General features: G+C 31.4%; 4 protein-coding genes across 4 annotated transcripts; 3 read left to right on the forward strand and 1 right to left on the reverse strand.

Moving 5' to 3' along the window:
* Positions 1-22: 22 nt before the first annotated feature.
* LOC108777799 (glyoxalase domain-containing protein 4) lies at positions 23-2,327 on the reverse strand. Its single transcript, XM_018544763.1, has 6 exons — positions 1,995-2,327; positions 1,866-1,915; positions 1,202-1,467; positions 838-993; positions 560-735; positions 23-480 (listed from the first exon to the last, which is right to left on the reverse strand). The coding sequence occupies exons 1-6, from the start codon at positions 2,082-2,084 to the stop codon at positions 361-363; spliced, it is 858 nt and encodes a 285-aa protein (XP_018400265.1). The 5' UTR covers positions 2,085-2,327; the 3' UTR covers positions 23-360.
* Positions 2,328-2,470: 143 nt separating this feature from the next.
* On the forward strand, positions 2,471-7,043 carry pigeon (gamma-secretase activating protein pigeon). Its single transcript, XM_018544767.1, has 10 exons — positions 2,471-2,666; positions 2,921-3,057; positions 3,126-3,420; positions 3,583-3,839; positions 4,045-5,216; positions 5,480-5,806; positions 6,020-6,234; positions 6,347-6,556; positions 6,627-6,698; positions 6,774-7,043. The coding sequence occupies exons 1-10, from the start codon at positions 2,609-2,611 to the stop codon at positions 6,842-6,844; spliced, it is 2,814 nt and encodes a 937-aa protein (XP_018400269.1). The 5' UTR covers positions 2,471-2,608; the 3' UTR covers positions 6,845-7,043.
* Positions 7,044-8,829: 1,786 nt separating this feature from the next.
* Positions 8,830-9,395, forward strand: LOC108777814 (RNMT-activating mini protein). The gene is made up of 2 exons (XM_018544787.1): positions 8,830-8,957; positions 9,056-9,395. The coding sequence occupies exon 2, from the start codon at positions 9,067-9,069 to the stop codon at positions 9,370-9,372; it is 306 nt and encodes a 101-aa protein (XP_018400289.1). The 5' UTR covers positions 8,830-8,957; positions 9,056-9,066; the 3' UTR covers positions 9,373-9,395.
* A 1,384-nt stretch (positions 9,396-10,779) lies between these two features.
* LOC108777808 (calcium load-activated calcium channel) lies at positions 10,780-11,870 on the forward strand. Its single transcript, XM_018544778.1, has 4 exons — positions 10,780-11,033; positions 11,136-11,213; positions 11,289-11,608; positions 11,675-11,870. Exons 1-4 carry the CDS (start codon positions 10,973-10,975, stop codon positions 11,765-11,767), a joined length of 552 nt encoding a protein of 183 aa, XP_018400280.1. The 5' UTR covers positions 10,780-10,972; the 3' UTR covers positions 11,768-11,870.
* The last annotated feature ends 324 nt before the right edge of the window (positions 11,871-12,194 follow it).

Raw genomic sequence — 12,194 nt, forward strand, 5'->3', positions numbered from 1 at the left:
ACATTTTTTTTTAGATGCCTTATTCATTTAAGTTTTAATTTCTTTACAATTAGCATTCCATCATATCTAAGAGTTCGAGAAATTTGACTATACGGAATAGTTTAACTATTTCAAATATCTCGTCCAAATTTCGCGCAAAACGGTAATCGACAATCCGTAATCAGTAATATGATTACAGTTTTATCACTGTTACAATGTCATGTGACAACATGATCCATACGTCGGCTAGACAAGCTTGGCGCAAAATTTGAACGAAACATTTTAACTAATTTAATTCTCCTGTGTATGATCAAGTCTCCCAGACTCCTCTTACACTTAATATCATTAAATTACAAACATTTCAACGGTAGAAGTACTTTTTTACACGTTATCTGTTGATTCCTTTTTAATATATTTATTTAAAATTGCTTCACTCGGATAATCTGGAACTGAGAGTTGTCTAAATCCTTCATCGTCTACGAAACAGATCTCGTGCCCATCCTGGAAAACAATCACAATAAAATTAATAAAATGCAACTGCACTGTAAAAGTTCTGTTTCAAATATTGCAAAATACTTACTGGATCAGTAAGAATGATAACTCTTACAGAAGCTTTTCCTGGTGTATCTAAAGTTATTAAATCAGTCAGGATTTTATTTCCACTTTCTTTAATGGCTTTTTGAATCTCTGGTTGTTCTGAAAATGGCACCGAGAAAGCGATACGTCCATACGCTTTTGCATGATTAACTTCAGTACCTAATATATATGAAATTTGTTAATAATAAATTATATTAAGTACTTAATCAGTAATTATAAATTTAATAAAAAATGAAAATAAATTATTATGTATATATTTACCAATATCTTCAAATTCAAGTTTGATTTGATCTTTACTATATCCCATCAATACACTTTTATCGTTCCTATCAAATATCTGTAATCCCAAAATATCTTTCCAATAAGTAATGGTACGTTCAAGATTGGAGCTGGATAGAGTAACTTTTTCTACTGGATCTATTCAAAACAGCCAATACATATAAAAATATAATTTTGCTAGAAATGTGGTATTATAATTATTTTCTTTTTCATAACCATTTTAAAACTCTTTATTCTATAAATTATTATTACTGTAATATCATAAACTGATTTATATAATTTTAACTTCGAAGTAATTGTGGTATCAATATTATTAAAAGCATAAACTGACTGACTTTATATTTACCACTGTTAGTAAGAGGTTGCTCGTTAACAATATAATATTTATATCCACCAGGTGCCTGTACCGTAAACTTTCCATTTTCTTCATGTATTGGCCAATTATTTGCACGTGCTTTTTCAATTACATCTTTCGAACGTATAGTGATAGCTTTAAAATCATTTCCAGTTTCATATTCTTTAATCCCATAATTATATGTCAACTCAATGACAAAATGTGTATCTTCAGGGCCATATCCTATCATTGTTTTGCTCCAACGATTTGCATATGGTCTGTAAAAAAAATATATTTATAATGCTACAAAACTAAAATGTTTTATATAAATGAAGAATGTGATCCATTTAATACCATCAGAAAAAGATATAACACAAAATGTAATACAAAATAAATTATATTGCAAATAACATTGTAGAGAGAGAAAGAGAGAGAGAGAGAAAGAGATTAATTTTACATGTGCAAATATCAACAGGTTGAAAGGAGTCAATTGATATTAGAATCTAAAATCATACATAATTATAAAAAAAATAAAATTACAAATTAATATATATACATGTATAAATTTATTATTACGTTTTATATTACGTTAATAATTAATATAAAAGTACAAATCTTTTTTGTTTTAAAGAAATTATTGCATCATAATGAAGGCAAGTCACGAGCAATTACTCACCCGTTGCACGCAGCCTCGCATCCATCTGAAAATTCTTCGTGTCTCAACACCTGTAAAGACACATAATTCAACAATCAACACATCGAATCGCGCGATAAATAAAGAAAAAAGAAAGAAATTTGTAGTTACCTTCATGCCAAGAATCTCTCGATAAAACTTCGCCGTTAATCCGCGATCTGGTATCTTGAATACAAAATGCAATGCGCGTCCAGTAATCATTTTTTCCTTGGAAGTTGTATCCCTTCGATGAAACCGATAGAATGACGACAAATCACTTGTCACAATAAACCGACAGATTCAGAATGATTCAGAAGCAGAAAATGTGTTTCAGAAGTAGAGAGGCAAAGAGAGGGAGTAAACAATACTCAGGACCGGCCGCTCTCCTACTTATTCTTACTCCAGCTAATTTTTTTTCTATTTTGAATGAATTCCACAAGATAGAATCAACGATGATTAATTTTAAATGACAGATGCTGTTGATTCACTTGATCTCGAGAGACTTTCACAATACAATTAAGGTGAATTTTTATGACGATTCGGAACGATTCGGCATCGCTCGGCTTCGTTCGGCAAATAGCACAAGCAGCAGACGACGCAGACGACAAGATAGATTCGGAGCTACATTCCAGAATTTCCAGAAGCATCAAAAAAAGGAGCACATATTGTTGTTAAACAATTATTGAAACGCGGCGTGAACAATCGAAAGAACGTAAATTATTCAGAAATTGTTGTCTTTAATAGATATGATAGAGAACCTCGCAGCGAAATTATGTTCGCTTCTGTCGGAAAACGCCAATACAGGTAACTGTCGAGAGATTGTTAATTTATTAAATGATAAAGATGATATTGGAATGTAGCAAGGCTATCTGTTCAGCTTATCTATAAAAATATTTTGCTTATCGCACATGTGAAAATAATGACATAAATAATTATGTAAAATATTAGAGGAGCACACACAACAGATAATTTTCAATATCAGTCAATATGTAAATTATAATTAATTACGTTATTAAGAATATTTATTAGAAAAAAGATAATGCCCTTTATTTCCTCAGCCGAACAATGGAAGTTACTTGGACAAGAGAAAGACGGCTCGATACTTATTGGATGGATGGAAGAATCAGAGAGGAACAATATATGTACATCGTGTACTGTAGTCGGCCGTTACGACCAGATTGACAATAAATTACAGGTGAGAACTATGAGAAAAAAATTAATCCTTTGCCACATGGTTATTTTTAATATTGATTGATTATATAGGTACTGCATTGCTTTTCGGAAGTATTAAATATTGTTCAAGCTACGGTCAACCAGAGTCATACTCTGATGGGATATGTGACAAAACAAAAAAATTGCCTAAAGATGGAAGATCACTCCTCAGAGCATGAGTCCCATGGAGAATTCTACAGAGTGTTTATTATAGAGTTAACTACTGATGATACCAAAGTGCATGATCTAGAAATAAAGAGATCTGAACAAGTGCGAGTACAATTTCTGTATAGAGAAAAAGAACAACTGGATGTTGACAAATTTCTAGTGTTGATACATCATGAATGTAAGTAGAGTATACTATAGGTTTTTGTTTTATTACTATTGTAATTTTACTACCATTTGTATAAAAATAGAATTTTTAAGTATGAAATTAAAATATATAGTTGGAGCATCTATTTTATTTATAATCATTGATTTTTTTGCCATTGGTGTGTGTTATTTTAAGGTATTTTGACATATACTGCTCAATTTGATACATCTGTAAGCCATTCAAGCCCGATAAAGGAATTGAAATCCGAAATACTTGTAAAAACGTTTATATGGGCTCAGTGGGATATGATTAATCAAGTCCTTTACCATATACATCATCGACGAATTCCTGCAAGCGTGGTCACTGAAAATGAGGACGAAAATAATTCTAGATCTTCTAAACCAACCCTCAGTGGTCTTCAATTTCATGATGACTTACCCCATGAAACAGTGGTAAGCATTTAACGATAGGAATAACAAGAATATGTATCATCTATCTAAATTATTAATCTATGTAATTTTTACTAACTGTCTATTGTGTCTATATGATATAGATTATATGCCAAATAATTTTAATATATTTTGTAAGCTTGCTAATTAAACTTTATAGCAAAATGCATGGCATTGTATTAGCGTAAAACTTATTGTATCTTTTTAGCTGAATATCCCATTAAACTTACCGCTACTGTCACCGTCCTCTAGTTGCGGGACTTACGAAGATGACGTGATACCCCTGCGAGTCCACGATTGTTCCCTTGATCTTATAGTGGTGTCAGATACTAAAGGGATGGTCTGCATTTGTCACTACTATCTTTATCGACCTGTACAGCCACCACAGCATGTACTTAATTCTCTGAACGAATCCAACACGGTGCATTTTGCGTATTCGGTGACACTGCTGCATCACAGTTGCGTGATCCATTGCGTTATACCGGGTATATCGTGGTCGCGTGCCAAGTTGATGAGGCCGACTTTCGCGATCTACGAAAGCCATCATATGATTGTATTCGTGCCGGGACTATTCGCACATCTTCTTGAGATCGGCGTGAATCACGAGCCCTGCTGCCACATATTATGCGGTCCACCACCGTCAATTCCATCCCGTGTCTCTTATTTAGTGCCCCTACTCGATTTAGATAATACCAGTAAAGGAACAAGAAGGAGTTCTTACCATAATAATCCAGATGGCAAGAGCAGTAGTTCTGATGGAAATTGTCTACTCGTAAATTCTAATACGAGTATACTGACGATAGATTTGCCTACTTTAGACCTCGTGCAGTTGACGATTCCTCCAGATTTTCTTATTGAGGTTTTTCGCAAAGAAGCCTCTGTGGAGGTCCGCTTGGGAATACTTCATTATTTTCTCTGCCATAAAAACGACATAGAAATAATCACGGAGTTAATGTCCATTATTGCAGAGAAACCGCGCTCATTGGACATCCCACGCTTTATGCAGGAAATTCTTATAGGAAACTCTTACGCTTTAGTGCAAAAAAATCTGCTTGCTGATACTGTCCCTTTACTATCCCTATTGCCTGTTACTACTATAGGCGATTATATGACTTTTGATATAAAAATGAACGATTTAGATATCACGCTGAGTCACGAAAAACTCTGGAATACATCAGTAATGTTACTTTCGCCGCAGCAAAGGCTCGTTCCTTATCGTAGTGATTTATGGACTAGATTGTGGGATCAGTTAAGTAAAAATGGTAGTGACAAACTGAGATTCAGACCTAGTCATATTACGGAAAAACTGTTAGTTTCTTTGGCTTGTTATCAACCAGAAGCGTTGTCCAGATGCAGTACTCCAATGTCTCCAAGTGGAGGGTAATAACATTTCTCATGCTAATTCCATGTAATTAATTGCATGCCTAACGTGAAAGTAATGCAAATTTACCTTATTTGTGTTTTCTTCTTAAATAAAGAAATATACAAATATTTATCTGTTATTTGTACATAATCTATATGTATATTATTTATGTATAGTTACTTATAAAATTAATACAAGTTCTTTATATTGTTTCACAAAAATATTTTTTATAATAATCAGATAAATGATAATTTTAATAATAAATAATAATGTATAACAGATTTGTTGCAATGCCGTTTGGAGACTTTATGGGTAATCGAAACATCAAGTTGGATTCAGGCTTACCGTTTAACGAGACTGAAAGTTGCACCGCTTCGAAACAGGAGCACATTGTGTCTGTTAATTTGCGAGAACTTTCAATGTATCTTCTAAAGAATGGCACATCAACTATACACACGCGAGGTTCTTGTACCCCGTTACACGTTCATGCCATGGCTACAAGATACGTGGCTGCGCAATTGGAAGCGTCACGTATATTGTGTCAAATACTTTGTAGAGCAGCTGGTGTTGATCCGAGAATTGAGCAGGAACGTGGTTTTAATCTCATGTAAGGCAATCCCTATTTTATATATACATATATATATATATATATATACATACACAATATATCTCATTATATTGATTATGACTTAATAAATAAATATAAATTTATAATTTGTACATTGAATGTGTTCTATAGTATCAAATAGTATCTAAATTTAAATTTATGTGAACATTTATTTATCTCATAATTGTATTGAATATAATGTTATTTTTGTAGAGATCAATTGGACGAAGCAAGACGATGGTTGTTGTTTATGCTCTTACAGCGATATAAATACGCCATAGAGAGCATTGCTTTCCCAGCGCCACAAGGATTCGCGTCGTTTTTTACTTATCTTGGTTACCGTACTCTTAAATACTCAATGTTTCTGCAATACATTGAACGCTCAGTATTTGAACTTCAAGTTGATGTCACAAAGATTATTTTAGCTGGTATATATCTAAGCACAATAAAAAATATAGTATCTCTTTACTATAATTTTTTAAATATAAGATAGAAGATACACATATACATTCTAACATAAGCTGATGATCTTGCATTTAGATATAAGCGACACAAAAGAAAATGTCGTTCAGAAATTGAAGTTATTGTCCTTATTACCAAGATCTCGCGCAAAGAGACTCTTAAATCAATGGTTGCATCCAATTAGTTTAATGTTGCGAGCCAGAGAACACGCTGCTAATATTCTGTGCGGCGAAGTATCTCAAAGTCGAACTAGCAGTCGGACTTTACAATACCGTAATCATCACAACAGTGAGTAAAACGTATATTTTAATATTTTAATAAATACAATTTCTATGATACAAACATAAATTATTTTAAGGTTTGGCAGCGTTTCCTTCTGCAGATCGTTTATCACCATTAGACACCTTTTTGGATTTACTTACTGCAAAAGGTGAGACTTAATTGAATGACACAATTAATTATATTATCTCAAGGATATTTTTAAAATATAATTTTTATTTTGCAGCTAGTCTTACAGAATTGGATTTTGGACTATTGATAGAAGCGACAGTAACATCTACGGAGGATTTTCTCTAATGGAAATTAAGTTTAGCTCGTAATCGAAAAATGTCTTTTAAGTAGTCAATCATTACTGAATCAATTGGGTGGCCAATATAGGAAACGTTCCATTTGACTACGCAATTAACTACAATCACTCACAGTAACCAATACTTAGAGTTTTGCAACTGGACCAACAAATCAGAAAATGTTATATTAAATTAACCAATTAGCGACGCAGGCATTCGGATCTCACTCCAAATTTATATAGAATTTCTATGTATTTGAGAGATCGCACTTATCTTACAATGTAACTTTCATATAATTCTTAAATTTACATATATATAAAATTAATTTTTTTAGTTAAGGATTAAAGACTAATTGCAAGAGATATAATTATAAATAATTTTTATTTTAACAAGAATTTCTAAAGTAGCAAGTGCCATTAAAGTTTAGTTACCATTAGTGATTACAAAATTTAATATCGATAAGTGAAAGTAACGAATCTAGTTACTTGACAAACTTAATTAAGTACTGCATATTGCAGATATTTATGATCGCGTTTTGAAAGTTTTTGCCTTTCATGCGAATAATTTCAGTCTTGATGTAGGCCAAAGTTAGACAATGAGAAATTATTAAGCATCGTCTATTAGAAGCGTTCGTACTATTGCTACTCTGTGCTTTTCATATTTTTATTATTGTTTCTACGCGAATATGACAAGCGTGAAAAAGAGAAGAATTTATGTAGTTAAATAAATCGTAATATTAAGTTTTATTAGTTCACACCTTTTATATGTGATTTGATATTGTCGATTTAGGATACTTTAAGGAAATATTATTAGAGCTGTTTGTGCCATTTTACCTTTGTTTTATGTATTTAATGAACGATAAAGATAGAATGACACGAATATAGTGTTAATAGCGTCTCCTCAAATGCACACTTACAGTTTGTCAAAGACATGTGATATAGTGAGTTATGAATATTTGCGACTAGCATCTACATGATGTCTATTATTGATGTATATGTGTATTATACATAAATCCAAACACAATTACCCTCGTATTCATAGTCAGACCTTATACTTAAGGCTTCCTTAAATTTATCTTTAGATACTCAGTAGCCAATAAAATAATTCGTAGATCATCTGAAGATAAATTTAAGGAAGCCTTAAGTATAAGGTCTGACTATGAATACGGGGGTTAGACACACATTTGTTGTTAAATCTAGTATCTAATCTAGGATTAATTAATTGTTTAATATGACAAAATATGGTGCCCCTAATTTTATGTATTGATGAAGAACATCATAACGTAAAATGTAAACTTTAAATACTGAGCACAGAATTTATTAATAAATAAAGAACAGATTACAGTAAAAAATTATCTACATTGTTCTATATTTTATTTAGAAGTATGTACATATTTATATTGAAAAATCAGTGTCTAATGCGTCTTTGAACATATTTTAGTAATTATATTTTTCGAATTTTTTTAAGGCTTGCAGAAAACGATTTTTTTTAAATAATAAAAATTCAATTCAGATATCTTATCTCTTATCCGATGTGTACTATAGTGCAATTGAGGTGCACCAGGTGCACATAATTTTTCAAGAACCAATTTGCAAAATTAGACTTCTGTACACACTTCCGTAACTTAAAAAAAAAAAAGGAAGTAAAAAAAACCTTATATGACACAATATTATTTTTATAGGAAACAAAATATCGGTATGAAAACATATATATGTATCTACATCGCGAAAAAGGAACATATCATTTTATTCATTATAAATTGTTTAGAGTAAAATTGCAAAATATTTGACTTTGTAGTTTCGTAAAATATAAATAAAAACAAGTTTCATGTAAAAATATTAAAATATTTTTTCTACAAGACAAATATGTAGCTATAAATATAGAGTCTAAGAAGAAGTCTAAAAAGAGTGCAGATATGTAGCTGCACTGTAAATGAATCTTAAACTTCAAGATTTGTGCGTTTGTACTCCTGCCTTTATGCTGTGTGTGTGATGATCGTGTTTAAAGAACATAACCTCCACTCGCGAGTCAAAAGCAGTCAAAAGCTCAAACGAAAAGTATTTAGTGATTTACAGCAAGCAATAAGAAGCTAGAGCGAACGAAAGCGTGAAATGTTTCTGATTGTAAGTTTTTATAATGATGATTTTCCATATTTATGAAATGTTTATTAATTATTTTATTATATTGGTTTTAATACATTATTATTCTATATACAAACTAGATTCGTTAATCATGACGGATATCATTTTAACAAGCGAGCAAACGAAGTTTATCGAAGAATGCGAGGAGGAGTTCAAGGACCGATATACAGAGAAGGATGGTGACTTCATGAAGATTAAAACGCAGGAGCCAAAGAAACCACCAATTGTAGATCCTTGGTATAATAAGCCACGCAGGCACGATTGGTCACGTCAAAATCAAAATCAAAATCACGATAGACGTAATCATCACTGGGATCGTCGTAATAATGAAAGAAACGAGAAATTGGAGCGACATGCTAGTAGACACTTCATACAACATCGGCAAAGGATGTATTAATTCAACTACGTGGATACAAGCACAAGAACTCGAATAACATTATCATGGAAATTTTATCTTATTTAATTGTCTATGCGTACTGTTTCATTAATAGGTGATATATATGGAATATTTATGTATAAGGCACTTTGTTTATATATATATTTTATTATTAATAACTGATACATATAAAGTCTTATTTATGCCCAATTTCTTCACCTCTAGATAACTTTTATCTAGGAGATATCTCTCGGAATACAATGGAGATATCTCCTGGATAAAGTTATCCGTAATTTATTTGGAAGTGAAAAAATTGGCTATTAGTCTATTCTATATAAATATCGATACTTTATATAATAATGAATAATAATTTTATATTCAAAAGTTCTTAGCCCTACTGAACCAAAAGGAGGCAATTACAATTTGTTTTATTATATACTGAAGTTAAAAAAATTGCAAGAGCATTTTTTCCACAATAATGCTATGACATTTTTTTGTACAATATTATGTGTAGAAAATAGATGGAAAAGTTCCAATTGTAAAATGTTTGATCTCCGTCATAAGGCCTCCCTACACGGTCAGTAATACTGAGTCAGTATTACTGATCAGTATATTACTGACAGTATGCATTAGGTTTTACAAACTTATACGATCAGTATTATTGACGATATTTCACTTCAGTTTGATGTAGTTTGATGTACATTATTATCTATGATGACATGGATCTTAAAGAAAAAGCATGTATTCAAAATCCAAATCATCGTCAGTATTCTACGTCAATCCATCATTATTAACCACGATCAATAATATTATCAGTATTCGTCAATACTGACAGTATTACTGACCGTGTACAGAGGCCTTAGAATATTTAAGATACAATCATAGGCATGCACGCGCGCGCACACGCACGCGACACACAGAGACACACACACACACACACAACGTTTAATTCTCATAATTATACATACATGTAGCTTACACTATAAACAATAGAATAATACATCAATTTAAATGTTTAGAATAAATATGTGAATAATATGCAATTAATTGTTATAACATTTTCCTTAGATATATTTGTATTTCCTGTGCTTTTTTTTAGAAAAAAATAAAATTTTATATGTAAAACTAAAAAAAAAGGAACAGGTGCAAAAGGTGTAATTAAAAGAGAAATCTATCTAAATAATTTCTGTATGTACATTTATTTATTTATATCTTGTTATATTTATTATCATATATAGTTAAAAATTGTTTAAAAAAAAAATTAGATACTTATTGTTAGGATATATGCCAATAAGCAATAAGAGTAACAGAAGCCGACCAATGAGTTCATTGATCACAATACTGATGCGTTTTGGAACTCTTCAAAGAGATTCAAACTTGTGACCTAACCAGTAACATATCACCTACCTGCTGCTGCTGAATGATCGAATATATATCGAACAATATATTTTTTCACCATGTCTGTAATTTAATACATTTATCCTCGTCTATTCGCCGACTTTAGTAGTAAAAATACAATTTATCAAGAGGGACTTTCCCACTTGAATCGATCGGAATTGTTTATTATGAGGATTGATCGTGTTGAATTGTATGAGCTGTGAATAAAAACGACTTTGCTAACATGTGGGCAGACACTATTCTAATTTTGTTTATCAGTATTTGCACAGCGTTACTAGGCGAAGGTAAGAGTTCGAATACGTCAAAAAATATACAGAAAGAAAAGTAAAACAATATTTCAACGTATGTTTATGTTTACTGTTTCATTGTATTAATGTTCTGTTCAGGGTTTACATGGTTAATGGTGTACAGAACCGAAAAATATCAAAAACTAAAAGCCGAGGTTGAAAAACAAAGCAAAAAGCGTGAGTTTTCCCGAAATATCCTCTGTGCAACATAAAAACAATGATTATATTAATGTATTTGCTTTTATCTTTTAGTGGAGAAAAGAAAAGAGGCACATGGTGACTCTTTGGACAGACAACAAAAGAAGAAAATTGAACGGGAAGAGGAGAGATTGAAGAACAACAATCGAGATCTGTCTCTTGTGAAAATGAAATCTATGTTTGCGATTGGATTTGCATTTACAGCGTTATTGAGTATGTTCAACAACATATTTGATGGACGAGTAGTCGCCAGATTACCATTTGTCCCAATCAGCTGGATACAAGGTTTGTCGCATAGAAATCTTCCTGGTGACGATTATACTGAGTGCTCATTCATATTTTTGTACATATTGTGTACAATGAGTATCAGACAGGTAAGTCTAGTTTGTCTTAATTACATGGGCAAGTACAAATATCTTTTTGGTACTTCTCGTTTCTAGAACATCCAGAAAATACTTGGCTTTGCGCCATCCAGAACTGCAAGCAAACAGAGTGGCAGTATCTTTGGAGTTCCACCTCAGCAATTTAAATAAATTTAAATTTTATGAATTGTTAATGGAGTGTTTTACAGAAATCTCTTTTATAAATCTTACTGTGTAATTTTGAGAATTTATTTATATTTAATATTTATAATCTTCACACTACTTCCTGCATTGAATTATATTTAAATGTCTTCGGATTGTCTTACAGTCTTAAATATAAAATTGTTACCTTTGTGCTTATTGAAAAATACGTTATTAAAAGATATCTTGAGGTATTTTGTTCCTTTTCACAAAATTATTAGACAATTTTAAAAAATAATTGTGACATATATTTTCATCAAGCTTATACAACATGTTATATACAAACATAATGTTCAACCATATACAAAAAAAGTGTAATTAATCATCTTACAAGGTAAAAAATTTGCTGTTTGACTATCACGATGGTTCAGATTATAAAGAATTATTACATGATTTT

Source organism: Cyphomyrmex costatus, unplaced genomic scaffold (genome assembly GCF_001594065.2).
Source record: "Cyphomyrmex costatus isolate MS0001 unplaced genomic scaffold, Ccosl1.0 scaffold467, whole genome shotgun sequence".
Taxonomy (NCBI): domain Eukaryota; kingdom Metazoa; phylum Arthropoda; class Insecta; order Hymenoptera; family Formicidae; genus Cyphomyrmex; species Cyphomyrmex costatus.